The sequence below is a fragment of the Mauremys mutica genome, chromosome 12, assembly GCF_020497125.1.
Source record: "Mauremys mutica isolate MM-2020 ecotype Southern chromosome 12, ASM2049712v1, whole genome shotgun sequence".
NCBI lineage: Eukaryota > Metazoa > Chordata > Testudines > Geoemydidae > Mauremys > Mauremys mutica.
The window spans coordinates 39,420,989-39,447,697 of NC_059083.1; the positions used below are offsets into that span (position 1 = coordinate 39,420,989).

General features: G+C 47.7%; 1 protein-coding gene across 1 annotated transcript in view; it reads right to left on the bottom strand.

Annotated features, from left to right (window-relative positions):
- Window positions 1–21,710, bottom strand: part of LOC123346043 (butyrophilin subfamily 1 member A1-like) — a 45,908-nt gene extending 24,198 nt beyond the window's left edge. The window contains exons 1-3 of the mRNA XM_044983241.1: window positions 21,449–21,710; window positions 1,159–1,440; window positions 1,111–1,112 (exon numbers count right to left, since the gene is read on the bottom strand). Of these exons, the coding sequence (XP_044839176.1) occupies window positions 1,111–1,112; window positions 1,159–1,440; window positions 21,449–21,710 (546 nt within the window). The remainder of the gene's footprint in view (window positions 1–1,110; window positions 1,113–1,158; window positions 1,441–21,448) is intronic.
- Between the last annotated feature and the right edge of the window lie 4,999 nt (window positions 21,711–26,709).

Consider the following 26,709-nt stretch of genomic DNA (forward strand, 5'->3'; position numbering starts at 1 on the left):
ATTAACCAAGTTATTTGGCAGATAATAATAGATAAAATCAGGACCTTTTCCCCCTAACAATTAAGATGCTCTTAGATATTTTGTTTCTGCGTATTTTGGGCCTGAACTTTTATTGCTGGTATTTTCAGATGTAATCTAAATAGCAATGCTCAGACCATATCTAGTGCTTTCTTCTGCTGTTTGGGAAAAATGACTTTTTAGCCAGATTTTCATAAAAACTCAGCACTCAGCAGCTCACACTGAGAACACAGGAGAATTCCCTTCCCCATCCCTATTGACTGTGATGTTCAAGCACACACCGAGAGGTTAGATACAAACATAAATACTCCTGTTGGAAGGTTGCAGGGTAACATGACTTTATTTCTTAGAATCCAGAATCTTAACACACAAGAACCCCCAACAGAGAGAGGGGCTGCTCCCTAAGGCAGTGGGCACAACTCACCTCACCCTGCTTTAACTTGGCTCGTCTATAGGACCAGTTAGTGAGTAGCAAGTTGGGGTGTAAATCTGCCTTGCACTAGCTTGCTGCACACTAACAGTCTGTGTGGACCCTCCTCTACTGCACTAAAAGTTCCCTGGTGCATTTTGAACTGTTCCCATTTCAAAGCAGGGTAGATCAAAGCACACTACGGAGTTGTTAGTGCATGTAGCAGGTTCCACACAGACAGTGCGCAGCAGGCTGGTGAAAGGCAGATTTACACCCCAGCTTGCCACAAACTAACTGTTCCTGTAGACAAACCCTGATTCTGCTCGTTTTGCTGCAGAGCCCTCTAGCCTGCAAACAGGACCTGGAAAACCTGCAACCCAACCCCCATTTTTAAATTGATAGTGATAGCTTTCAGTTCCAACACAGTCCTCGCTACAGCACAAGAACAAAGGAGAATTTCCCCTCTGCCCCACCCCCATTGAGAAGAATGATGATTGCTGGGTGCTGAGCTCTTATGAAAATCTAGCCAATGGCCTCCCAGCTTGTAAAGTGCTTAACACCTTCAGCTCCTACTGGAGACAAAGAGATTTGAGAGGTTGCTCAGGACTTTCCAAGACATGCTCAGCACGTTGAAGGTCCAGGACAATGAATAGAAGACACAATGATAAATACTCTCCACCAACATCTGCAGTGTCTCAATCTATCCATGTGTGGCTGGGACAGGCACTGACCTGCTATGGAAATTGTTGACAATCTCTCCTGGTTGAGTCGGGGGTTCCTGACACAGCAGGACACTTTCTGGTTGGACTCTTCTGTTAGAACAATGGCAATATCTGTTTGAAACAGGTCATCAGCTTCTTGGGATATTTTTTCAGAGGCTGCTGGTAAGAGATGCCCATGGAGATCTCTCCACAGCATCTCAGGCTGTGGGTACCATCCAGATGATCGACACACCACCCGGATCCCTCCATCCTGATGTCCCTCCACAGAGATGACAGGATCAGAGCCCAAACCTACAGAAGATACAAATGAATTTGTGATACTCCTGCAGTGCCCAGTAATGAGCCAAAAGTTTTTACCCTATTATTAAAAGCCATTTCCTATTAAACTAAGAATTGAATGTGAGTCCATGGGTGTGGTTGATTAGTTAAACTGGCCAGATTCCAATTTGATAGAATTAATCTTAATGCTAGGGCTGTTCTATTCACAAACTTACTCCAGTTTAGTTAAAGTGGTTTGATTAAAGCAAACCCCTTTGTTGACTCTTTTAAATCAAGAAGGAATCAACTCAATCTAAATTAATATAAGCCATTTCCAGACCATTTAAGATTGTCCATATAAGGTTTTGAACTACTTCACTGAAACCAGTGCACGTGTATGTATAGACAAACCTTAAATTAATTCACTACCAAAAAGGTTTGTTACTAGGGAGTTCAGGTTGCCTTCCCCTTACTGCCATGGCTCATAAAATGCACGGCACAATTGCACAAGAAACAATATACAGAAGCAGCATTGTTAATTCACACACAGCATTCAATCCTTACAGAAAAATTTACCTCTTGTAACATACCAATCACTTTCTCTATGAACTCTGGCAAAGCACACATCTCCACAAACACCTTAAGCATGATGAGTGAGGCCCAGATGGGTGGCGGGCATTCCAGATGAGGCAAGGGTATAGGTGATGTTTTCAGGCGATCATTGAGGGTGATCAAAGAGAATAATGTAAATTATGCCTCCATTTTCCACAGGCAGGGATCACTGAAGCCGATATCTCACTCCTGAGGGTAAGCAAGGGTGCATCTACTGCTCGCATGTGGGTTCACACCCGGTCCCTATGCTACTCACCTGTGTGCTACTCTGGTCCCAGCACAAGTGATTGCTGAGTTGCGCAGGAAAGTGTCCTACAATGGTGGAAGGAACAAAGCAGCTCTGACAAGAAACCTTCGGCAGAGGATTGGTGAGTATCTCCTGTAAAGTTTGCTAGAGATCTCTCTGGAGGATTCCTCTGAAATCTTGGTGTGCATTAACACACTGTTCCGCCGCACTTCTTAGCTTCACAAGGAAATGTGGAGCACACTGAAACACAGCTAGTCTTGCAGATTTGTATCCCTTCACCCACTTCTACAGTATGTGGAAGCCAGTAAATAATTAACAAGGTTTTAAAGAGATCTTAATGAATGTTAGTTAGCATGAGTTAGGTTAACTGTGACCCTGGTGACGTGAGGAAGCAAGATAATGTAAGACAGAGGGAATTGTGTGAAAGTTATTACGACCTTGCAATATGCAGTCTTGCAGGCTTGTTTTTCTAGTGAGATAGCAGAGAAGCTTATGTATAAACAAAATGTATTTGTTGCTTTTTACTGTCTGTATTATTGTTAGAAATTGTCTGTAAAAGGTATAAAGGCTTGCTGTGATTGTTTACCAGTTGAGAGACCTGTCCAGGACTGGGGTGACCCTGTGTCCTATGGCACTCTCTCCCTCCATGGTAATTACTGGAGAAATAATAAAGTATTTGGTTTTGCTGCACCCAAACGAAAAGCGAGAACTGAGTTTTTCTTCGACAATTTGGGGGCTCGTCCGGGATGGCAACGCCCACGGACCCACAGACGGCTACTACGGATCATTCCCCTTCGAACCCCATGGCGCCACATGAGAGGTATGAGACCTTTTGAAATCTCTATTGGGGTATCGGAGGAGGACTTTCCGTGAGGACGTCTGTCTCTGTTGGGCTCACGCCATCTGAACTTATTGACTGTGCAGCAGGATCAGATGCAAAGTGGTATTGGGGAGAGGCCCCAATAAGGTTAGTTTATAGCAGTACTGGGAACTGCTGAGTTGGCCAAGGAAATGCATAAGGTAATGCATAAGGTAATGCATAGGTAAATGCATTAGAATGCACCGGTGCTGAGGGGTTTTTACCGCCTCAAGAGGGGTTGTCATACCGCCTCATGGTATTGGTCCGGACCAGGTAAAGATGCATCATGGAAAAAAAAAAAAAAAAAAGGGTTAAAAAGAAAAAAGAAAAAGGAAGAAAAAGAGGCCTTGGTGTGTGTGTGTGTACACCAGTGTGAGTGGCTGTCACCGGGCTAGCCCAGTAACTAGTGGATCTTTAGGAGATCCGACCCACGGTGGGCTGACTCAGCCTGGCATAGTCCGGCGAGGAAGCTGCCTGGGTCTAGGAGTGTGTGAACCCATCTTCCCTCCCCTTTCCTTGTGAGTTTCTCCTGTGTGAGTGGAAAATGGGTAAGGGACTGTCTAAATATTCCACCTCACCCCCTAAGGGTACCCCAGCATATTACATGTACGTACATTATGGTTCTAAAACCTGCAGGTATTTAAATGATTGGAATTTGTACACGCGTGAAATTTCATTTAAACAATGCCCATTAGAAGGTACCTTCAATCTAGATAAGATCATATATCTCAGTGGAGCTTTAATCACAGAGAAAAACCTCTGACACAGTGTGAGCAATTTGTCTAGGAACGGGTTAATTTGAAATTCGGCTTAGCCCAGAGATAAAGGAGAAGTTGTTTTGTGTTCAAGGTCATGAATTAGTGCGGACTATGCTAAGTGCAAAGAAAACTGCTTTGCACTTGTGGAAAATAGAGACAGGCGAACCGAAGGCAGTACAGATTGCAGAATTGGAATTATATTTGCAAAGCTTAACTTCCCAGTGAGACATGTGTGAGTATTGAAGTGGTTTAAGGCTTGGGGCATTCATGTTTTCCTGTGTGAGGTGGGAGCATTCCCAACACTCTCCATTGTTGTTTTATTATTTTTAATGAAGCTTTAAAATTTGATTGTATGCTCTGTCAGTCTGATCACCTGACATGAGGGATAAATTAGTAACAGGAATTTGTCACAGTTTGGTGTGCAATTAATAATGGGGGGGCCCTGCAGAATTTACACCATCTCTCTGTTTACCCTTGTTATTTTGTGTTTGCTTTGTTTGGTATTGTTGGTTGCATGATTAAAGGTGAGCTCTAATAGAATAAGGAAACACTATTTAGCTTTGGCTCTGTTTTGTTTAACTGGTTACTGATGTTTTTCTGCTCTGTTCATTTGGGCGTTAGGTGTGTGAGCGGAACTGAACTTCTCGTTCGTAATTCCTCAGGGTGGAAGCCATGTGTGCGATGAAGCTCTGAGGTTGTCCTGAGATTTTTACAGTCCCGCCCCCCCGTAGCGGACAATATAATAGAAGTAGAAAAATTTGGCTTAGACTGTAATTTTTTGCTTTTTGTGTAATTTTCTTTTCTGTTTAAGTGTCAGCAGACAAATGGGTGGGTCTCTGGGTAGACCCCCAAAGGGGTCTGGATTATGTGTTAAGTGAATGGCCATGTATTTTTGCCCAGGTGGCAAGCCTTACTAGGGAGGACTCAGGTAGTCTTGTGAGTAGAAATATTTTGGGGAAAAGACCAGTAGGGTGGGGCTAGTTGAGAAGCTCACCATCCTAGCTAAACTGGTTGTGGAACAAGCTAGTGTCCATGGACGGGACGATTCAGCGAGAAAAAAGGATCGGGCCCAGGCGGGAAGGCAACAGACAAAGAGATTTGGAAAACAGGTTGGAAACTTTTGAGGGTGTAGTGGAAAGAAGGAGTAAGTGAATATAAGCATGAGGATTTCAAATACTCAAGAGGATATTTGGAATGGTGATTTGAGTTGATAAAAGTGGCTGTTGGAAGGGAAAAGCTAGTGATTTTTAAGAGAACAGTTTTTGGTGTCTATGAAATGTTTGTAAATAAATTCAGGCAAAGAATTTATTAGATTGCAATCATTTGGCTATGAACAGTTTTGTTAAATCAGTTGAAGAATGTATACAGTGCTATGTAATGAGAATTTTATTAGGCTCTACAGGCACTATAAGTGGTGATGTTTTCTTTCAGTGTTTAAAAGCAGGAGTTGAAAATAAAAAGCAAGCCAGAAGCATCTATGTTAATACAAATAAACTAACTGATAAAGTAATTTTTAATTGAGAATTGTTGTTAAAATTTGCATACTGACAGTCTTTGGAAGCGAGGACATGAAAAGTTAACCCACTCCTCATATTGTACAAGGGATCCTTCTGGCTACCTCAGACTTTTAGCCAGAGGGCTGGGGATGGTGGATAGCTATTGGACTAGAAGTTATATTAAGTGGACTTCTCAAAGTGGGTGTGCTTGTCCTGGCTTGTTCTTCCGAAGTTCTGTAATAAGGTTATTTTAGTGATAGGGTATATGTGGCATACATTGACTGATAATACTTCTGTACTGTATAACAGTAGTGTTTATGTGTTCATGGTATGAAAAAGGTGTATAATTGAAGAGTAAAAGTTTCCTTTGTAGGTTAAATGAAGAAAAAAAAAAAAAAGCCAAGAAGAGAATGGCTAACATGCGCTGGCCCCAGTCAAGGACACCGCTTGGCTGCCTACCAAGAGAAGGGGGGGGGGGACTGCTTGCTGCAGTTACACGAGATTGGTGTGCACCGGCCAGCCCACTCTCCTCCTTGGGACCTTTTGTAAATATTCAGATTGATTTTATTTAAATGTCTAAATGTTGTGGTTATGAATATGTATTAGTTTTAATTGATGTATTTACCACTTGGGTTGAAGCTTTTCCCTGCAGGACAGTAGATGTCTTTGCTTACAGATTTTGTACCACGTTTTGGCATCCCTGTGACTATCAACAGTGGTCGTGGAACTCACTTTACTGGACAGATTGTAAAGGAGTTATGTGCAACTCACTGCCCTCACCACCCACAGTCTGCTGGGACAGTGGAACGCCGGAACGGGACTTACAACAACTGAACTGGCCAAGATTTGTGCTGAGACACACTTAAAGTGGCCAGATGCCCTTCCTTTGGCACTGATGTGTATGAGAGCCATTCCCAATCGAACGACTGGACTCAGCCCTCATGAAATTTGACAGGACACCCAATGCTGACTACCAACTGCACCCCCACTAACCCCAGCTCAGATGGACATTCATTTGCTGGATAACATAATGCTTAAATATTGTCAGGCACTAATGAAATGTGTTAAGTCTTTTTATACACAGGTGATGGAAGCACTACCAAAGGATCCTGTGCAACCTTGCCACTCGTTGGAACCAGGAGCCTGGGTCTACATAAAGATCCATCAGCGAAAGACTGCCTTGGCTCCATGCTGGAAAGGCCCTTTCCAAGTCCTGCTGACTACCGACACCGCTGTGAAGTGCCACAGACTGACTGCTTGGACCCAGGATTCTCACTGCAAACGGACCCCTCCACATCAGAAGAATTTTCTTATTGATGATTAGCCTATTCTTTCTTCTAGTTCTACTGTGCTTCTGGACAGCAGGGAAAAAGCTCCCTTGTCCACTGACAGACCAACTGTGCCTTTAGACTTTTCTAGAAAAAGCACAGCTATTACAGGGTGATATGTGCTGGAAACCTCTCCCCTGTAGGATGCTGAACCTTGATTGTTTTGGGAAAGAAGAAGAAGCACTCACTCCACTGACATTGCCACAGTCCAGGAATTCCTGACTGAAAAGGACACTGAGAACTAACCCTGGTGAAGGAACAAAGAATTACCTACTGGCAGGAAGAAATTTGTGGGACCCATGCTTGGGACTGTGGTATTAATTGGATTTTGGGGTTTATTCTACAGGCTGCGCCCTGTGTTCTGGATAAATCCTTCAGTATGTATTGCCCTCCCTAATTGGATTTTAACTGACATTGCCCTTATCCAGTTTTCTACATACCCAGATTGCTCACAAGGGGCTGCCATTAGATTAGCACAACGAAAGGCATGGGTTATTTCCTCTGGACAAAAAGGGAATTGACCAGATCCCTGTGGGCTGGGGCCAATAGTGTAGTAGTCATTTGGACTATTCTTAAAGGCCAAGAACATGATAAGAAATTGGGGCAACTAGAAAAGGCCGCTAGTCTTATTTTTGAAGCTCAGCTATTTTAAGTACAGGCTGAAGTTGGTGAGTTACATGTCATTTCCACCCTTAGTTCTATGACCCAGAAGGAGACTGACAGATATGGTATTGAATATCACTGAGGCTGGGAAGGCATTGCAGTGGGATCTGGACCAGACTTGGCCCACTGCCCTTACAGACACGTCAGGAGTACCATCTGATCTGTGGTCATGAAGACATACTTGGACACTTTCTGGATGGAAGTGTGGACATTCCCAGTGCTCCTTCCAAGCATATGGACCGGTTAGGGTGGGTGTGGGCTCCCACATACCGAATCCTGCTGGGTCCATGGGGAGGATGCCTGTGGGACTGTAATTGTTTACGAGTCATCTGGGGAAATTAGACCACCTGGTATCTCCAACTGATTTCTAGACAGTACCCCTAGCTTGACATCTGACATTTTGGATAAGAATAGAGAGTCAATGAACATTTTGGCCGTTAGAACCACCACAGCTCAGTGTATCTATAAACTGCAGCTGGGGGAAGTTGTCACTGTTTATGACAATATTTGTTGAGAGGGTGGAGGTCAAGGAACTACCCTGACGGGACACCCATTTTTTTCGAGCTAATGATAGCTGTGTGTGCGTTAATGCCACCACTTTACAAGATATACATATTGATTTTACCACTGCTGCAGGCAATTATATCATTTACTGGCCTGCAGATAGAATGCAGATAGAATGTTGTAAGTAGCTCTTGGATTTCAGGTATATCTTGATTGGACTAGGGTGGTGCCTGATCGGTTTCAAAATTTGCTTTCATTGTTACCAAAGGTTCAAAGAATCTCTGAATTGCAAGGGCAAATTCACATGCTTTAGAATATATTAAGCTGAAAGGAATGCCTTTCATACAGCTTATAGGGTGTTTACTTTATGTGCTAGTTATGATGTTTTGTGCTTTGTGTTCACGATTGTACAACAGCCCCATTATATTATTCCTATAGGATTGTTATTGTTTTTTGTGTTGTTAGTTTAGGATTATGTTATTGTTGTTGTTTTTGAAAAAAAACATAATTATAGTACTAATACCTTTTATGTTCATGCTAATCATGCATTGTCATTACGTCCCATGACGGTTGACATGTTTGCTGTAGACTCTGAAGTCCATGGTTTCATGCGAATTGAGAGTTGAAATTGTTTGTTGTACTAGAAGTACAAAAGGGGGGAGTGTGGAAGCCAGTAAATAATTAACAAGGTTTTAAAGAGATCTTAATGAATGTTAGTTAGCATGAGTTAGGTTAACTGTGACCCTGGTGACGTGAGGAAGCAAGATAATGTAAGACAGAGGGAATTGTGTGAAAGTTATTACGACCTTGCAATATGCAGTCTTGCAGTCTTGTTTTTCTAGTGAGATAGCAGAGAAGCTTATGTATAAACAAAATGTATTTGTTGCTTTTTACTGTCTGTATTATTGTTAGAAATTGTCTGTAAAAGGTATAAAGGCTTGCTGTGATTGTTTACCAGTTGAGAGACCTGTCCAGGACTGGGGTGACCCTGTGTCCTATGGCACTCTCTCCCTCCATGGTAATTACTGGAGAAATAATAAAGTATTTGGTTTTGCTGCACCCAAACGAAAAGCGAGAACTGAGTTTTTCTTCAACAAGTACATAGACCAAAGGACAACTGAAACTCATATAACCGAGTAGCATCAACTCAAAAAGATCACTTACTGGGGCTCTCCTCTTCTGCATCCTGCGCACCAGAGATGAACTGCTGGGACTGGCTAGACCCCTCTGGAGTGGAAAAGAGGCCCTGACTTGCCACACCACTGGCGACCCTGCCATGTGCTCCAAATCATCCTCCAACTCAACCTCCTCGTCCACAACTTTGTCATCGGGGTTGAGTCTGCTGTCAACTGTCTCCAGCCCCACCAAAGTATCCACAGGGCTCTTGGTGGTGAAGGTGGGGTGGCCACCGAGGATGGCATCCAGTTCCTTATAGAAGCAGCAGGTCTTCGGCGCAACACCAGAGTAATGGCTTACCTCTCTTGCCTTCTGGCATGTCTGCTTCAGCTCCTTTATCTTCGTGCAACACTGCACCATGTTCAGTTCATAGTCAGCGAGAGGGCCGGTCTCATTCTGGTGTCCTTGAGTTGCAATGTGGGTGGGGCAAGCTCTGCACACAGTTCCAGGAAGGTGGCTTTCTGCATCTGAAAGCTCTGCAGCTACTGCTCGTCTTCCCAGACCTGCATAACAATGCAATCCCACCGCTGAGTGCTTGTTTCCCGAGCCCAAAAGTGACGGTCCACCATGTGCAGCTGCTCCATGAATGCCAACAGTGATCTGGTGTTGTTTCTTTAAATGGCACATAGAAGGTCAGGCAGCTCTGATTCCTGTTCAGATTGGAGCTCATGATATACGGCATGACCATCCGCAATGTGTTCATAACAGTGACCACAACAGTAGAGAGCAGTGTGGGGCCATTCTTTCAGGCAGAGATGGCAGACACACAGTAAACAGAGGCGTTGAAAAATGCAGCGAAATGCAGTCCAAAGCTCACGGAATGCTGGGATAAAAAAATGCATCATGGGATGTTGAACCCACACCATGATGCACTGTGATCCACTCCACCTTTCCACAACTCCTATCTACAGATGGTGGCCAATAGCATGGTGGGATAGCTACCCACAGTGCACTGCTCTTACTGTCGATGCTAGAGCACCAACTGTGGATGTGCTCTGCTGACAGAGGGAGAGTAGTGTGAACATGCACAACTGATGTTATTATAGCACTTTTTGATTGTCAGTGTAACGTTTGTCGATAAAACTTGACAGTGTAGACAAGGCCTACTTCAAGGTTGGTGAATTTTTTGTTTTTTTTGTTTTCTTTTTGTTTTTCTTCTTTGAGGTGCTGTCAGGATTCCCCCCCCACACTGAACTCTGGGGTACAGATGTGGGGACCCGCATGAAAGACCCTCTAAGCCTATATTTTACCAGCTTAGGTTAAAACTTCTCTAAGGCACTAATTCCTTAGACTGATATTGCTGCCACTGCCAAGTGATTTAAACAAAATATTCAGGGAAGGGTCACTGGGAATCCCTATCCCCCCAGAATATTCCCCTAAGCCCTTCACCCCCTTTCCTGGGGAGGCTTGAGAATAAAATACCAACCAGTTGCCTTAGCAATGTGAGCACAGACCAGACCTTTTGTCTTCAGGACACAAATCAATCAGGTTCTTAAAAGAAGAACCTTATTATAAAGAAAAAAGTAAAAGAATCACACCAGCAAAATCAGGATGGAAGGTGTAATCAGGTGTAATCTGCGCCCAGCAGATAATTCAGAAGGTGCTGAAACTATATTTGAAAAGAAAATAAATTATACCTGCAAATGCTCGCTGGGAGAAGTGATGGGGATGGTATGTGAGATGGGAACAGGGGAAAAGGGGGTTGGGTCTGCAGCAAGGAATGTGGGTATTATGGGGAGGAGAATAAATGGGAAAGGGTGGTAGGGGAGGAAAAAGGGTTGGGGTCTCCTCAGGTAAGGGGAAGGAGTGGGATGGGAGGGATTTGATATGGTGAGGGGTGGCAGTTGGAGTTGTGGGTTTAGGGGCAGGGAGTCCTGTCAGCCCCAAATTCTCCCTTTTCCCATGCTGGAATCTAGGGGAGCCCTACCCTTCTGCAGAGCTCTGAGGTCCTTTTTCCATCCCCTGTATATCCTAGAATCTGAGAGACCCTGCCACTCTTGGATCTCTAAATCCTCATGTGATCTGTGATCAAGGGGGAGTGGGCTGAATGTGGTGATAATGTAAACACCTGAAACAAATAGTTTACATACACATCATGCTTGTGGGGGGGAAAGAGGAGGTTGGATTCATAGAATCTCAGGGGTGGAAGGGACCTCAGGAGATCATTTAGTCCAACCCACTGCTCAAAGCAGGACCCAATCCCCAGATTTTTACCCCAGTTCCCCAAATGGCCCCCTCAAGGATTGAACTCACAACCCTGGGTTTAGCAGGCCAATGCTCAAACCACTGAGCTATCCCTCCCCCATGCTAGGTGGGCCTGCAACATAGCTGGGGAAGTCTGGCTGGAACAGGAGTGCGGAGGCCCAGCTGGGTATGGTAGTTGGGGTGAGGAGCCCAGTTCAGTGTGCAGCTCAGGCTACATAACCGAGGTAGTGTGTGTCCCACCAGTCAGCTGCTGCCTATGATGTGTGCTCCCAGAAATGTAGGGCAGAGGGGAGCTACATGTTGTGGGGGATGGTGGAGAAGGAAACAGACACACCAGTCTCCTCTCACATACTTAGAGTATCCGCTGTGTAATAAAACTGTCAAGGTGTTGGGATAGAGACCTGGGATGAGATTTCCCTCACCAGCCCTGTTACGAGCTACACACTGCAAACATTGCAAAGCACAACCATTATCCCCACGGCCCTATCACAGAAGGTGCAGGGGAAGGTGCAGTGAGCAACCACAGAGGAACTGAGTGGCCTAACAGAGCGTTCCCAGGCCTGGGACTATTCCTTGCTCTGCCTTTGAGCTATTGAGTGACCTTGGGCAACTCACTTCTCTGCTCTGTACCTCAGTTTCCCATCTGTAAAATGAGGATAATGATGTAAAATTATTTCAGATCTACTAATGGAAAAGCACTATACTATACTTTTGATTATTACATAGGCATAGTCATGTAGCAACTGCAAACCTAGGTGAGAATTTCAACCACCTAAATGACCACTAATTCAACGTTTCCCTTTCTGTTAAAAAAAACTAGAAAATTCACTGACAAAACCTTTGTTAGCACAGAGTTCAGGCTGCCTGGTGATTTTATCTCCTGCCCTTCCATAGCACAGTGACAGCTCTGAGACCCTGCTCCCACAAATCTCTCCACTGGTCAGTACAGCTACATTAAACACAGGGAATTCAGCTGCCGTGCAGGCAGATACATGTCGCAATTCAAATCTGTGGAACAAACAATGCCCCCTTCCTGTAATCCTTCCTCATGTCTATTCACTGACAAAAAACTTAGGGTATGTCCACACTACGGGATTATTCCGATTTTACAGAAACCGGTATTTGGAAACAGATTGCATAAAGTCGAGTGCACGTGTCCACACTAAGCACATTAATTCAGCGGTGTGCGTCCATGTACCGAGGCTAGCATCGATTTCTGGAGCGTTGCACTGTGGGTAGCTATCCCATAGCTATCCCATAGTTCCTGCAGTCTCCCCCGCCCATTGGAATTCTGGATTGAGATCCTAATGCCTGATGGAGCAAAAAACATTGTCCGGGTGGTTCTGGGTACAGCCTCACCCCTCCCTCCGTGAAAGCAATGGCAGACAACCATTTCGTGCCTTTTTTCCTGGGTGAACTGTGCAGATGCCATACCACGGCAAGCATGGAGCCTGCTCAGCTCAAGACAGCAGTCATGGACATTGTAAACACCTCGCACATTCTCGTGCAGTCTCTGCTGAACCAGGACCTGCAAAACCAGGCGAGGAGGAGGCGGCTATGGCAGCGCGGCGACGAGAGCAATGAGGACATGGACACAGAATTCTCTCAAACCGCGGGCCCCTGTGCTTTGGAGATCATGCTGGTAATGGGGCAGGTTCTAGCCATTGAACGCTGATTTTGGGCCCGGGAAACAAGCACAGACTGGTGGGACTGCATAGTGTTGCAGGTGTGGCACAATTCCCAGTGGCTGCAAAACTTTCGCATGCGTAAGGGCACTTTCATGGAACTTTGTGACTTGCTTGCCCCTGCCTTGAAACACCAGAATACCAAGATGAAAGCAGCCCTCACAGTTGAGACGCGAGTGGCAATAGCCCTCTGGAAGCTTGCAACACCAGACAGCTACCGGTCAGTTGGGAATCAATTTGGAGTGGGCAAATCTACTGTGAGGGCTGCTGTAATGCAAGTAGCCAAAGCAATCACTAAACTGCTGCTACGAAAGGTAGTGACTCTGGGAAATGTGCAGGTCATAGTGGATGGCTTTGCTGCAATGGGATTCCCTGACTGTGGTGGGGTGATAGATGGAACCCATATCCCTGTCTTGGTACCGGAGCACCAGGGCACCCAGTACATAAACCGCAAGGGGTACTTTTCAATGGTGCTGCAAGCACTGGTGGATCACAAGGGATGTTTCACCAACATCAATGTGGGATGGTTGGGAAGGGTTCATGACGCTCGCGTCTTCAGGAACACTATTCTGTTTAAACGGCCGCAGCAAGGGAATTACTTCCCAGACCAGAAAATAACAGTTGGGGATGTTGAAATGCCTGTTGTTATCCTGGGGGACCCAGCCTACCCCTTGGTGCCATGGCTCATGAAGCCATACACAGGCAGCCTGGACAGTAGTCAGGAGCTGTTCAACTCCAAGCTGAGCAAGTGAAGAATGGTGGTAGAATGTGCATTTGGACGTTTAAAGGGACGCTGGCACACATTACTGACTCACTCAGACCTCAGCCAAACCAATATCCCCATTGTTATTGCTGCTTGCTGTGTGCTCCACAATCTCTGTGAGAGTAAGGGGGAGACCTTTATGGTGGGGTGGGAGGCTGAGGCAAATCACCTGGCCGCTGATTACGCACAGCCAGACACCAGGGCGATTAGAAGAGCACACCAGGAAACGGTGCACATCAGAGAAGCTTTGAAAACCAGTTTCATCATGGGCCAGGGTACAGTGTGATTGTTGTGTTTGTTTCTCCTTGATGAAAACCTGCCCCCTTGATTGACTCATTTCCTGTAAGCAACCCACCCTTCCACTTCGATTACAGCTTGCTTTCTAAGGAAATAAAGTCACTATCGTTTAAAAATCATGTATTCTTTATTAATTGATTATAAAAAGAGGGAGAGAATTGACAAGGTAGCCTGGGTGGGGTTTGAGAGGAGGATAGGAGGGAAAGAAAAGGCCACTAACATTTTTTCAAAATAACTACAGCCTTTTGGTTGGGCTGTCCACTGGGGTGGAGCGGGCGGGTGCACGGAGCCTCCCCTCACACGTTCTTACACGTCTGGGTGAGGAGGCTATGTAACATGGTGAGGGGGGAGGGTGGTTATACAGGGCCTGCAGCGGCACTCTGTGATCCTGCTGCCGTTCCTGAAGCTCCACCAGATGCCGGAGCATGTCAGTTTGATCACGCAGCAGCCCCAGCGTTGCATCCCGCCACCACTGATCTTCCTGCCGCCACCTCTGATCTTCCTGCAGCCACCTCTGATCTCAAGCGTCCCTCCTGTCCTCATGTTCACTGGCATCTTTCCTGTACTTTGATACCACGTCCTTCCACTCATTCAGATGAGCTCTTTCATTGCGGGTCACTTCCATGATTTCCGAGAACATTTCGTCTCGCGTCCTTTTTTTTCGCCGCCTTATCTGAGATAGCCTTCGGGACGGAGGAGGGAGGCTTGAAAAATATGCAGCTGCAGGACGGAGGGAAAAAAGGGAGAGAAGTATTTAAAAAGATACATTTTACAGAACAATGGTTATACTCTTTCACGGTGAACAACACTACTCACCTTACATAGCACATGTGATTTCAGTACAAGGTCGCATTTTGCATCTTAATATTGAGTGCCTGTGGCTTTGGTGTTAGAGATCACAGACGCAGGTCTGGGCAACAGAATTCGGCTTGCATGCAGCCATGGTAAGTCACTGTCTTTCAGCTTCTGCAGCCTTCATATACCCAGCACCCTCCTTTCCCAAATACAAGCAAAGCCCGTTGAGTGCTGCGTCTTTCCTGTTAATGTGCAGCAGCAGAAACCAACCCCACCCCCTTCATCCAATTCTTTGGGATGATCGCATTACCCCTCCCCCCACAGTGTGGCTGGTATCAGGGAAGATCCCTGCTAGCCACCCTCCCGACCCCACACCGCATGGCTGGTATCAGGGAAGATCCCTGCTAGTCAAACTCGAAAAAGCTCAGCGCCAGTCGCCCCCCCTTCTCCCCCCGCGCCGCTTGGCTAACTGCAGGGAAGGATTTTTTTTCAGCCTCAGGCAAACAGTCCAGTAGGAAAGGCCACCTCTGTCCCCTTAATTAAATTCACGTATTTCAACCAGGTTACCATGAACGATATCACTCTCCTGAGGATAACACAGCAAGATAAAGAACAGATGTTGCTTGAATGCCAGCCACTGGGACCATATGCTGCCAGGCTTTGTCATGCAATGATACTAGATTAATTGCTATATGCATGGCATTGTCAAGTGTCCTACCATGGAGGACGGAATAAGGCTGCGCTGCCCAGAAACCTTCTGCAAAGGCTTCTGGAGTACCTCCAGGAGAGCTTCATGGAGATGTCCCTGGAGGATTTCCGCTCCATCCCCAGACATGTTAACAGACTTTTCCAGTAACTGTACTGGCTGCGAATGCATCCCAAGTCCTCAGGGCAAATTAATCATTAAAAAACGCTTGTTTTTAAACCATGTTCTATATTTACAAAGGTACATTCACCAGAGGTCCCTTCCATGGCTTCATTGTCTGGGATAGTGGCTTGGGAAGGCTGGGAGGGTAATCCCATCAGGCTCAGAAAAAGGTCCTGGCTGTTGGGGAGAACGGAGTGCTGTGTGCTCTCTGCAAGCTCGTCCTCCTCTTCCTCCTCCTCCTCATCTTCCCCGTCCGCAGAATCCTCAGGTATGGCTAAGATTACCCCCGCCTTGGAATCCACAGTCAGGGGTGGGGTAATGGTGGCAGACCCACCTAGAATTGCTTGCAGCTCAGCGTAGAAGCTGCATGTTTGTGGCCCTGCCCCAGACCTTCCGTTTGCTTCTTTGGTTTTCTGGTAGGCTTGTCTGAGCTCCTTAACTTTCACACGGCACTGTACTGAGTCCCTGGTGTGGCCTCTCTCCATCACGGCTTTGGAGATTTTTTCAAATGTTTTTTCATTTCGTCTTTTGGAACGGAGTTCTGTTAGCACGCAATCATCTCCCCATATAGCGATCTGGTCCAGTATCTCCCGTGCGATCCATGCTGGAGCTCTTTTTCGATTCTCAGATTGCATAGTTACCTGTGCTGATGAGCTCTGCTTGGTCACCTGTGCTGATCAGCTCTCCACACTGGGCAAACAGGAAATGAAATTCAAAAGTTCGCGGGGCTTTTCCTATCTACCTGGCCAGTGCATCCGAGTTCAGATTGTTGTCCAGAGTGGTCACAATGGTGCACTGTGGGATAGCGCCCAGAGGCCAATACCGTAGAATTGCGGTCACACTAACCCTAATCCGACATGGCAATACCGATTTCAGCGCTACTCCCCTCGTCGGGGAGGATTACAGATACCGGTATTAAGAGCCCTTTATATCATAGAATCATAGAATCATAGAATCTCAAGGTTGGAAGGGACCTCAGGAGGTCATCTAGTCCAACCCCCTGCTCAAAGCAGGACTAAACCCAACTAAATCATCCCAGCCAGGGCTTTGTCAAGCCTGACCTTAAAAACCTCTAAGGAAGGAGATTCCACTACCTCCCTAGGTAACCCATTCCAGTTCTTCACCACCCTACTAGTGAAAAAGTTTTTCCTAATATCCAACCTAAACCTCCCCCTTTGCAACTTGAGACCATTACTCCTTGTTCTGTCATCTTCTACCACTGAGAACAGTCTAGATCCATCCTCTTTGGAACCCCCTTTCAGGTAGTTGAAAGCAGCTATCAAATCCCCCCTCATTCTTCTCTTCTGCAGGCTAAACAATCCCAGTTCCCTCAGCCTCTCCTCATAAGTCATGTGCTCCAGCCCCCTAATCATTTTTGTTGCCCTCCGCTGGACTCCCTCCAATTTATCCACATCCTTCTTGTAGTGTGGGGCCCAAAACTGGACACAGTACTCCAAATGAGGCCTCACCAGTGCTGAGTAGAGGGGGATGATCACATCCCTTGATCTGCTGGAAATGCCCCTACTTATACAACCCAAAATGCCATTAGCCTTCTTGGCAACAAGGGCACACTGTTGACTCATATTCAGCTTTTCGTCCACCGTAACCCCTAGGTCCTTTTCTGCAGAACTGCTACCCAGCCATTCGGTCCCTAGTCTGTAGCAGTGCATGGGATTCTTCCGTCCTAAGTGCAGGACTCTGCACTTGTCCTTGTTGAACCTCATCATATTTCTTTTGGCCCAATCCTCTAATTTGTCTAGGTCCCTCTGTATCCTATCCCTACCATCCAGCGTATCAACCACTCCTCCCAGTTTAGTGTCATCTGCAAACTTGCTAAGGGTGCAGTCCACACCATCCTCCAGATCGTTAATGAAGATATTGAACAAAACCGGCCCCAGCACCGACCCTTGGGGCACTCCACTTGATACCGGCTGCCATCTAGACATGGAACCATTGATCACTACCCGTTGAGCCTGACCATCTAGCCAGTTTTCTATCCACCTTACCGTCCATTCATCCAGCCCAGACTTCTTTAACTTGCTGGCAAGAATACTGTGGGAGACTGTATCAAAAGCTTTGCTAAAATCCAGAAATAGTACATCCACTGCTTTCCCCTCATCCACAGAGCCGGTTATCTCGTCATAGAAGGCAATTAGGTTAGTCAGGCATGACTTGCCCTTGGTGAATCCATGCTGACTGTTCCTGATCACTTTCCCCTCCTTTAAGTGGTTCAGGATTGATTCCTTGAGGACCTGTTCCATGATTTTTCCAGGGACTGAGGTGAGACTGACTGGCCTGTAGTTCCCTGGATCTTCCTTCTTCCCTTTTTTAAAGATGGGCACTACATTAGCTTTTTTCCAGTCATCCGGGACCTCCCCCGATCACCATGATTTTTCAAAGATAATGGCCAATGGCTCTGCAATCTCATCGGCCAACTCCTTTAGCACCCTCGGATGCAGCGCATCCGGCCCCATGGACTTGTGCTCGTCCAGCTTTCCTAAATAGCCCCGAACTACTTCTTTCTCCACAGAGAGCTGGTCACCTCCTCCCCATACCGTGCTGCAGAGGCAAAAAAAGCATTGAGTACACTAGCTTTCTCCACATCCTCTGTCACTAGGTTCCCTCCCTCATTCAGCAAGGGGCCCACACTTTCCTTGACTTTCTTCCTGTAGCTAACATACCTAAAGAAACCCTTCTTGTTACTCCTAACATCTCCGGCTAGCTGCAACTCCAAGTGTGATTTGGCCTTCCTGATTTCACACCTGCATGCCTGAACAATACTTTTATACTCCTCCCTGGTTATTTGTCCAATCTTCCACTTCTTGTAAGCTGTTCTTTTGTGTTTAAGACGAGCAAGGATTTCACTGTTAAGCCAAGCTGGTCGCCTGCCATATTTACTTCTCTTCCTACACATCGGGATGGTTTGTTCCTGCAACCTCAATAAGGTTTCTTTGAAATACAGCCAGCTTTCCTCGACTCCTTTCCCCGTCATGTTATTCTCCCAGGGGACCTTGCCCATCAGTTCCCTGAGGGAGTCAAAGTCTGCTTTTCTGAAGTCCAGGGTCTCTGTTCTACTGCTTTCCCTTTTTCCTTGTGTCAGGATCCTGAACTCGACCATCTCATGGTCACTGCCCCCCAGGTTCCCATCCACTATTGCTTCCTCTACTATTTCTTCCCTGTTTGTGAGCAGCAGGTCAAGAAGAGCTTTTCCCCTAGTTGGTTCCTCCAGCACTTGCACCAGGAAATTGTCCCCTACACTTTCCAGAAACTTCCTAGATTGTCTGTGCACCGCTGTATTGCTCTCCCAGCAGATATCGGGGTGATTAAAGTCACCCATGAGAACCAGGGCCTGTGATCTAGCAACTTCTGTTAGTTGCTGGAAGAAAGCCTCGTCCACCTCATCCCCCTGGTCCGGTGGTCTGTAGCAGACTCCCACCACGACATTACCCTTGTTGTTCATACTTCTAAATTTAATCCAGAGACACTCAGGTTTTTCTGCAGTTTCATACTGGAGCTCTGAGCAGTCATACTGCTCTCTTACGTACAATGCAACTCCCCCACCTTTTCTGCCCTGCCTGTCCTTCCTGAACAGTTTATATCCATTCATGACAGTGCTCCAGTCATGTGAGTCATCCCACCAAGTCTCTGTTATTCCAATTACATCATAATTCCCTGACTGTGCCAGGACTTCTAGTTCTCCCTGCTTGTTCCCCAGGCTTCTTGCATTAGTGTATAGGCATTTAAGATAACCCGCTGATTGTCCCGCTTTCTTGGTCTGAGACAGGAGTCCTCCCCTCTTGTAATCTCCTGCTTGTGCTTCCTCCTGGTATCCCACATCCCCACTTACCTCGGGGCTTTGGTCTCCTTCCCCCGGTGAACCTAGTTTAAAGCCCTCCTCACTAGGTTAGCCAGCCTGCTTGCAAAGATGCTCTTCCCTCTCTTCGTGAGGTGGAGCCCGTCTCTGCCTAGCAATCCTTCTTCTTGGAAGACCATCCCATTGTCAAAGAATCCAAACCCTTCTCTCCGACACCATCTGCATAGCCATTCGTTGATTTCCACGATTCGACGGTCTCTACCCTGGCCTTTTCCTGCCACAGGGAGGATAGACGAGAACACCACTTGCGCCTCAAACTCCTTTATCCTTCTTCCCAGAGCCACGTAGTCTGCAGTGATACGCTCAAGGTCATTCTTGGCAGTATCATTTGTGCCCACGTGGAGAAGCAGGAAGGGGTAGCGATCCGAGGGCTGGATGAGTCTCGGCAGTCTCTCCGTCACATCGTGAATCCTAGCCCCTGGCAAGCAGCACACCTCTCGGTTCTCCCGGTCAGGGCGGCAGATAGATGACTCAGTCCCCCTGAGGAGAGAGTCCCCGACCACCACCACCCTCCTCCTCCTCTTGGGAGTGGTGGTCGTGGAACCCCCATCCCTAGGAAGGTGCATCTTATGCCTTCCAGTCAGTGGAGTCTCCTTCTGCTCTGTTCCCTCAGGTGCATCATCCACTCCACTCTCTGCACTAATACCTGTGGAGAGAACATGAAAACGGTTGCTCACCTGTATCTGTATCCATATAAAGGGCTTCATTGTGTGGACGGGTGCAGGATTAATTTGGTTTAACTCTGCTAAATTCAGTATAAATGTGTAGTGTAGACCAGGCCTTAGTTACCTCCAGGCAACTTTCACTTTGTGTTATCTCCTGCCCTTCCAGAATGCTGAGTTCAGCAAAACTCAGACCTCTAAAACAAGGAAATCCATAGTGAAGGTAAACACTCAAACAACCTTTACTCTGCCCCTTTGGAGATGGCAATAACCACTGGGAATTGGCTACATGCACTAAAGCTGCATGCACTGTGCTTGGTGTAGCTGTAATGACTAGTGGAGGGGATTATTTGGAGCATATTGGCAGAGTTGTCACTGTGATATGCGGAGAGGCGCAGGTGTACTTGAGGGATCAATCATGCCTCATTTCAGTGCTGAGTTGTGCAGGTTGTGTCAGTAGCAGAGCACAGACTCTGCCATGGGGATTGTCAGCAGTTTGGTGTTGGATATGCCAGTGATCTCCAAAGCTTGGTGAGGGGTAAGTGAAGGCAATGTCCCAGAAGAAATCCTCAGGGCAAGGGCGATGAGGTGATAACATTTTGCAAGTCAGGGGTGTTTTCTCAGTGTGTGAATGTAGACCAGGAGTTTGCTACACCTGACCTAAACCTCATGTCATGGTTACAGAACTAGCTGCACCTCTGCCCCCTTGCTGGTCTCTCTGACAGCATCTTCAGGGGTCAGGCCTCCTGCCTCTACATATGCTGGGGGTGGGGAATTCCTCAATTCTCCCACTCTTAGACCAGGCTCAACCACTGTTACCCTGAAGGGGCCAGACATGAGCTGAGATCAATCCCAGCTGGTGGCATCAGTGTGGGGAGGATCAGAGTCATTGTTCAGTCCCAGGTGTGCACAAAATAGTTGTAATAACCACAACATGTTAATATCACCTGACTGTTTAGGGGTATATGTGTGTCTCATTAATTCCTTGCTCTAAAGACCCCAAGTTTGGGCCACTAAGCCAATCCCAGACTCCAGTGAATCACAGCAATTTTCAAGACAATCCAAGTATTTGTCTGGGTTTTAGAGAACTTAGAAAAATGGATATTAAACAGCAAACTAGAATCAACCATATCCAGAGCACGGCTACTGCCCCACTATAATGAGAAAAATTGTGTCATCTCACAATTAACCCTTTGACTCCACTTATTACCCCATTGAAGATATTAAATCATCAGAAGAAGTTACTGACCTGCCACCTGTAGTTCCAATATAGCATCTCCATAAAAGACACTGGACTGAAAAAACCACACGTATTGCCCATGGTTGGAGGGTCGGATATCACGTATTGTCAGAGAAACTCTCCCATTGGTGATGTCATCTCTCAAGAGCTCAGTTCTTTCTCGATATTCCGGCATCTGCTGTCCGTACTGATCCTGCCCATCACGGTACAAGTGCACAGCTGGAGAGAACTGAGATCGGAACCATCTCACCTCCATGTTCTCAGCGCTCATCCTGGGGGAGAGGTGGCAGGGCAGGACGGCCTCCCCACCTACAGAGGCAGTGACTGGGTGGCCAGGTCCAGCCACAGTGAACTGTGCTGTGAAATGTACAATGAGAAAAGGAAATTAAATCGGCGAGGGGCTGGGGGTGACATTAATTCAGCAGTTAGACACACAGTAAGAGAGCACCCTGCATTAGAAGTGAGACCATTTAAAGACAAAAGGCTGACAGAGCAAATTTACCATAAACCATAAAGGTCTGGACATGTTACACTTATCCCAAAGGATTCTCATCTGACACATAGGATTCTCTGGTAGGTTCCAAAGTCTTTCAGACCTTTCTCTAAGGATTTGTCCACTTGGTTAACAGGTCCTGTCACTTTGCAGCCCAAGATCTCGGGCTTCTGGTCAGTTCAAATCCAGCTTTTATACCAAACATCTTTGTTCTCTTGGGCTTCTGGGACCTTGTCTAACCCAATTTATGCAATTCTCCCTAGGGGCGGTACTTCTCTGGAGCTGTTACCTGTTCCACAAGTAATTATCCCCCATGGTTTATAAATTCTGAAGGAGATGCGGTAACCCTCCCCCACGGCATAGATTACAATCCCAAACTCACAAAGACACATATAACATGTATCGATACCATTGATAAAGGGGGTACAAAAATAAACAGAACATGCATAAAGTGAATTTGATAGTTCCCAAAATGCCATATGTGGTTGCAATATCTGTCACACAGAGGTCACGTGAGTGTTATACACTGTCCCCATTATCTCTGAATGGGGCTCTAACTTCTCATGGGCACCCTGGGGATAATGGTGCTGGGGGCCTGGGTCTCTGATACACCAAGGCCTTTTTGTGCTGCTCCAGCACAGGGGACTCCTCATCTGCAGGAGGGGTGGTATAATAGCCAGCAAGGTGTAAAGAGATGAAAACGGATCATCACTATGCAGGCAATGGCTTTAAAGGTAAAGTCAGAGGTCAAATAATGGAGAAGGGGGGAAGAGGCAGATAGAAAAGTGCAAGAAACAGAGAACTGGTCTCTGTGGAACTGCACAGGATGTGGGGGTCTCGATGCAGACTCAGCATTAGGAGAGAGCTGGTTAAATTAGCAGGATGGAAACCACAGCATGAGGGAACCAAAATGCCTGAGTAGCTGTGGAGCCTGGAGTGGGTCACTATAAGGGTTCACTTAGGGCACAGAATGAAGAAGTCGGCAAATAACCTCAAATCCTCACTGTGAGATGAGGTCTAGCTTTGAGCCCTAGTCAGATGTGCCTAGTGCAGCATGAATGACTTGTGGGTTGTTACGTCTAAACCGGAGAGCCTAGGATTCAGGACTCCTTCATGACTGAAGAGTCTGATTTGTGACGTATACGGTCTGTCAGTGCAGTGTATAGGATTGGGTAGTGTCCTTTTAAATAGTTTGTGAGTCCTGTAGTGTTGCTCACTGTGTTCTGTGTTTTAGAAGCTGACAGAAATCAGCCAGAGCAGTAGGATGGATGCAGTATATAGGCCTGACATGATGGTGTATAGATAGTAACCATGGTCAGTGGGGACCCTGCTGCGTCCTGCGGTCTCTCCATGTTGCTGGCAGGTTGAGCAGTGGTTTATAAGACAAGGCAGTGATGTGAGATGGATGTTAATGACCAGCAATACCAACAGCAGCAAACCCAGCGAGGAGGCCGGAGCTCCTACCTGACACCAGCCTGTGAACCTGTAGAGTGAGGCAGAGAGCGATGTAGCCGGGCAGAGCGGAGCTCACTGTGGAGCCAGGTGAGAATGAGGGAACCTTCCCCATCATCGTAGCTGGGTCTGGGGAACAGGAGAAATAACAAACCAGAGGGTGAGTGAGTGGGATGCAGTGACAGTGCCACGGTTGTCTGACTTTCATAGACCTGGTCTATTGATCAGTTATGTTTACATTAGCCCACTTCCCAGTGTTCACAGACTAAGGTCAGAGGGGACCATTAGATTATGTAATGTGATCTGTGCCACAGGCCAAAGACTCTCACCCATTTACCCCTGTACTGAACCCAAACTTGTGTTTGACTGAAGCATCTTCCAGAAAGTCACCAAGCCTTTATCTGAAGACAGCAAGAGATGGACAATTCATCGGTTTCCTTGGTAGTTTGTTCCAATGATTAATCAACCTCAGTGTTACAATTCTGTGCCTTAATTTTAATTTGTTCATTTTTAAATTCCAGCCATTGGTTCTTGTTACGTCTTTCTCCATTGTATTAAAGAGAACTTTAGTACCAGATGGCAGATGAGGAACTTTACTGAAATATTTTTATGAACTATTGGTAGGACTTTGTACCGATCCCCTTGGCATTGCTACTGCTTTGGGGGAAAGAATTGTTTCTCTCACTGGGACATGGTTGAACAGGCTAGGTATCTGAGATGTAGAGCCACTCAAATTGTCTGGGCTGGAATCAACACATATCAGTGGTGGATCTTGAAAAGACAACGGAAAGCCTCAATGATACACTACAAAGGCCTTGTCTAGCATCAAATCCAAGAGCAAGTTTCTTTCCCCCACCTTTCTGCAGGGAAGAGGAGCAATATCCCAGAGCTGGAGCACAAAGGGAGAAGGTGTCAGGTGTGCGTGTTAAAGAACTGGGCTGACAGGGACACAGGAACTCACTTGGGACTGAGAGACAAAATAAGGGACAGGGAGAGATTGAGCCAAGCTGGACCTTCCAGCAGCTTGGCTCGGCAGAGTCCCATCTCTGGCCACGCTGAACCCTCTCTTAAACTTTGCTTCTCTGTGCTGAACTAAGGACTTTCAGATTCTATAGGCCAGGTGACTAACACATCGTTAGATTGTTTGGAAAGGCTGCCTGGTGTCACTGCAGATAGTCACTGAGACAGGGCCGCCCAGAGGGGGGGGGAAAGGGGGCAATTTGCCCTGGGCCCCGGGCTCCGCAGGGGCCCCCAAGAGAACAGCGGAGGCTCCCGCCTCCGCCCCTCTCCTGGAGCCTCAGCGCATCAAGCGCCGAGACTCCGGCCGAGCCCGGGAGCCCCGCCCCGATCCGAGCCGCGTGGTGAGGGGGCGGGGCTGGGAGCTCCAACGGGGCCTGAGCCCCGCCCCGCTCCGAGCGGCGTGGGGAGGGAGCGGGGCAGCTGCCTCCGCTCGGTGTGGAGCTCACAGCCCGGCTCCTCACCACGCGGCTCTGAGCGGGGCGGGGCTCAGGCCCCGCCGGAGACGCGCTTGGGTAAGGGGGGGGGGGAGCGGGACCGGGACCCGCCGCCGCCGCCGCCGCCACCGCCGCCGAAGCGCAGCCTGGGGTCTTCGGTGGCGGGGTCCCTTCTGTTCCGGGACCCGCCGCCGAAGTGCCCCGAAGGCCCGCGGCGGGGACCCCCCCCCGCCACCGAATTACCGCTGAAGACCGGGCTGCACTTCAGCGGCGGGTCCCGCTTCGGCGGTAATTCGGCGGCGGGGGGTCCCGCCGCGGGTCTTCAGGGCACTTCGGCGGCGGGTCCCGGAACGGAAGGGCCCCCCGCCGCCGAAGACCCCGGGCCCCCGGAATCCTCTGGGCGGCCCTGCACTGAGAGCATTCAACCCTGAAGAGGTAGAACAAGTCCCCAGCAGGAGCCTGGCTTGCTGGACTTGCTGCAGGGAGCCATGGAGAAAGCCAGGGGTCACCGGTGCTCAAAGGCCCAGTTTCTGAATCACTGAAGCCATGAACTTGCCTCTGTGGAATGGTGTGGATCGTGGGGTCCAGCACAATCAAGGGATCACTCTTGAAGGCCAGGACACAGACCAGACTTTGTGAATCCATGACAGAAAGTCATCTCTCACTCTTCTCTTTGCTAAACTGAACAGATTGATCTCCTCCAGTCTACTACTGTGAGGTGTTTGCTCCAGCCCCCAAATCATGTTTGTGACCCCTTTCTGCAGTGTCTGTGATATTTTGGGGTGCAATCCAGACCTGTAAGGGGTTGCTCCATTGCCTGCACTACCCTCCCGAGTGTGGCTGCTCAGAGCCCCCGGAAAACTGCCCGGTGCCTGCCTGGGAGCAGTTCAGAGCTGAGCTCTCTTGGAAACGTGGCCCTAGGCCTCTATGGCCGCTGGCACCTGCAAGAGGCTGTATTGCTGTAAAGGGCAGTGGGCTTCCGACAAGGGCTGACTTGACTCGGGGCTCACACTACATAGCACTGATGGAAGCTCTGGCTGGCTCTGGACTGTGGCAAAGCGAAGTGGCTGTAACCTGCCTCAGGCCAGCATGGCTACTGGGGCTGGCATGGCCCAAAGAGCAGCCATACTGGGGAGGAAGTAGGTGAGAGCAGGGCTGGTGGGTGAGTCACTCACTGAGCACCTGCATTCAGTGGTAGCTGCTGATAGATGCCAGTGAGAGGCAAAGCTTCCCCCTCCCTGCCAGAAACCCCCTGAGCGCAGCAGCAGCCTCCCCTGCCTCCCTTGGGGTGAGGGCCTCCCTGGGATGCAAATGGCCTTGTGGGCACAGATAGGAGCAATTTAGGGTACGTCTACACTACGGGACTATTCCGAATTTGCATAAACCGGTTTTGTAAAACAGATTTTATAAAATCGAGTGCGCGCAGCCACACTAAACACATTAAATCGGTGGTGTGCGTCCATGGTCCGAGGCTAGCGTCAATTTCTGGAGTGTTGCACTGTGGGTAGCTATCCCGTAGCTATCCCATAGTTCCCGCAGCCTCCCCCGCCCCTTGGCATTTCCGGGTTGAGATCCCAGTGCCTGATGGGGCAAAAATCATTGTCGCGGGTGGTTCTGGGTACAGCCTCACTCCTCCCTCCCTGAGCAGCAGACAACCGTTTCGCGCCTTTTTTTGCTTGGTGAACTGTGCAGACGCCATAGCACAGCAAGCACAGCAAGCATGGACCCTGCTCAGCTCCATACCGCAATCGTGAATGTTTTAAACACCTCACGCACTCTCGTGCAGTCTATGGTGAACCAGGACCTTGAATCCGAGGCGAGGAGGAGGCGGATACGGCAGCGCGGCGATGACAGTGATGAGGACGTAGACA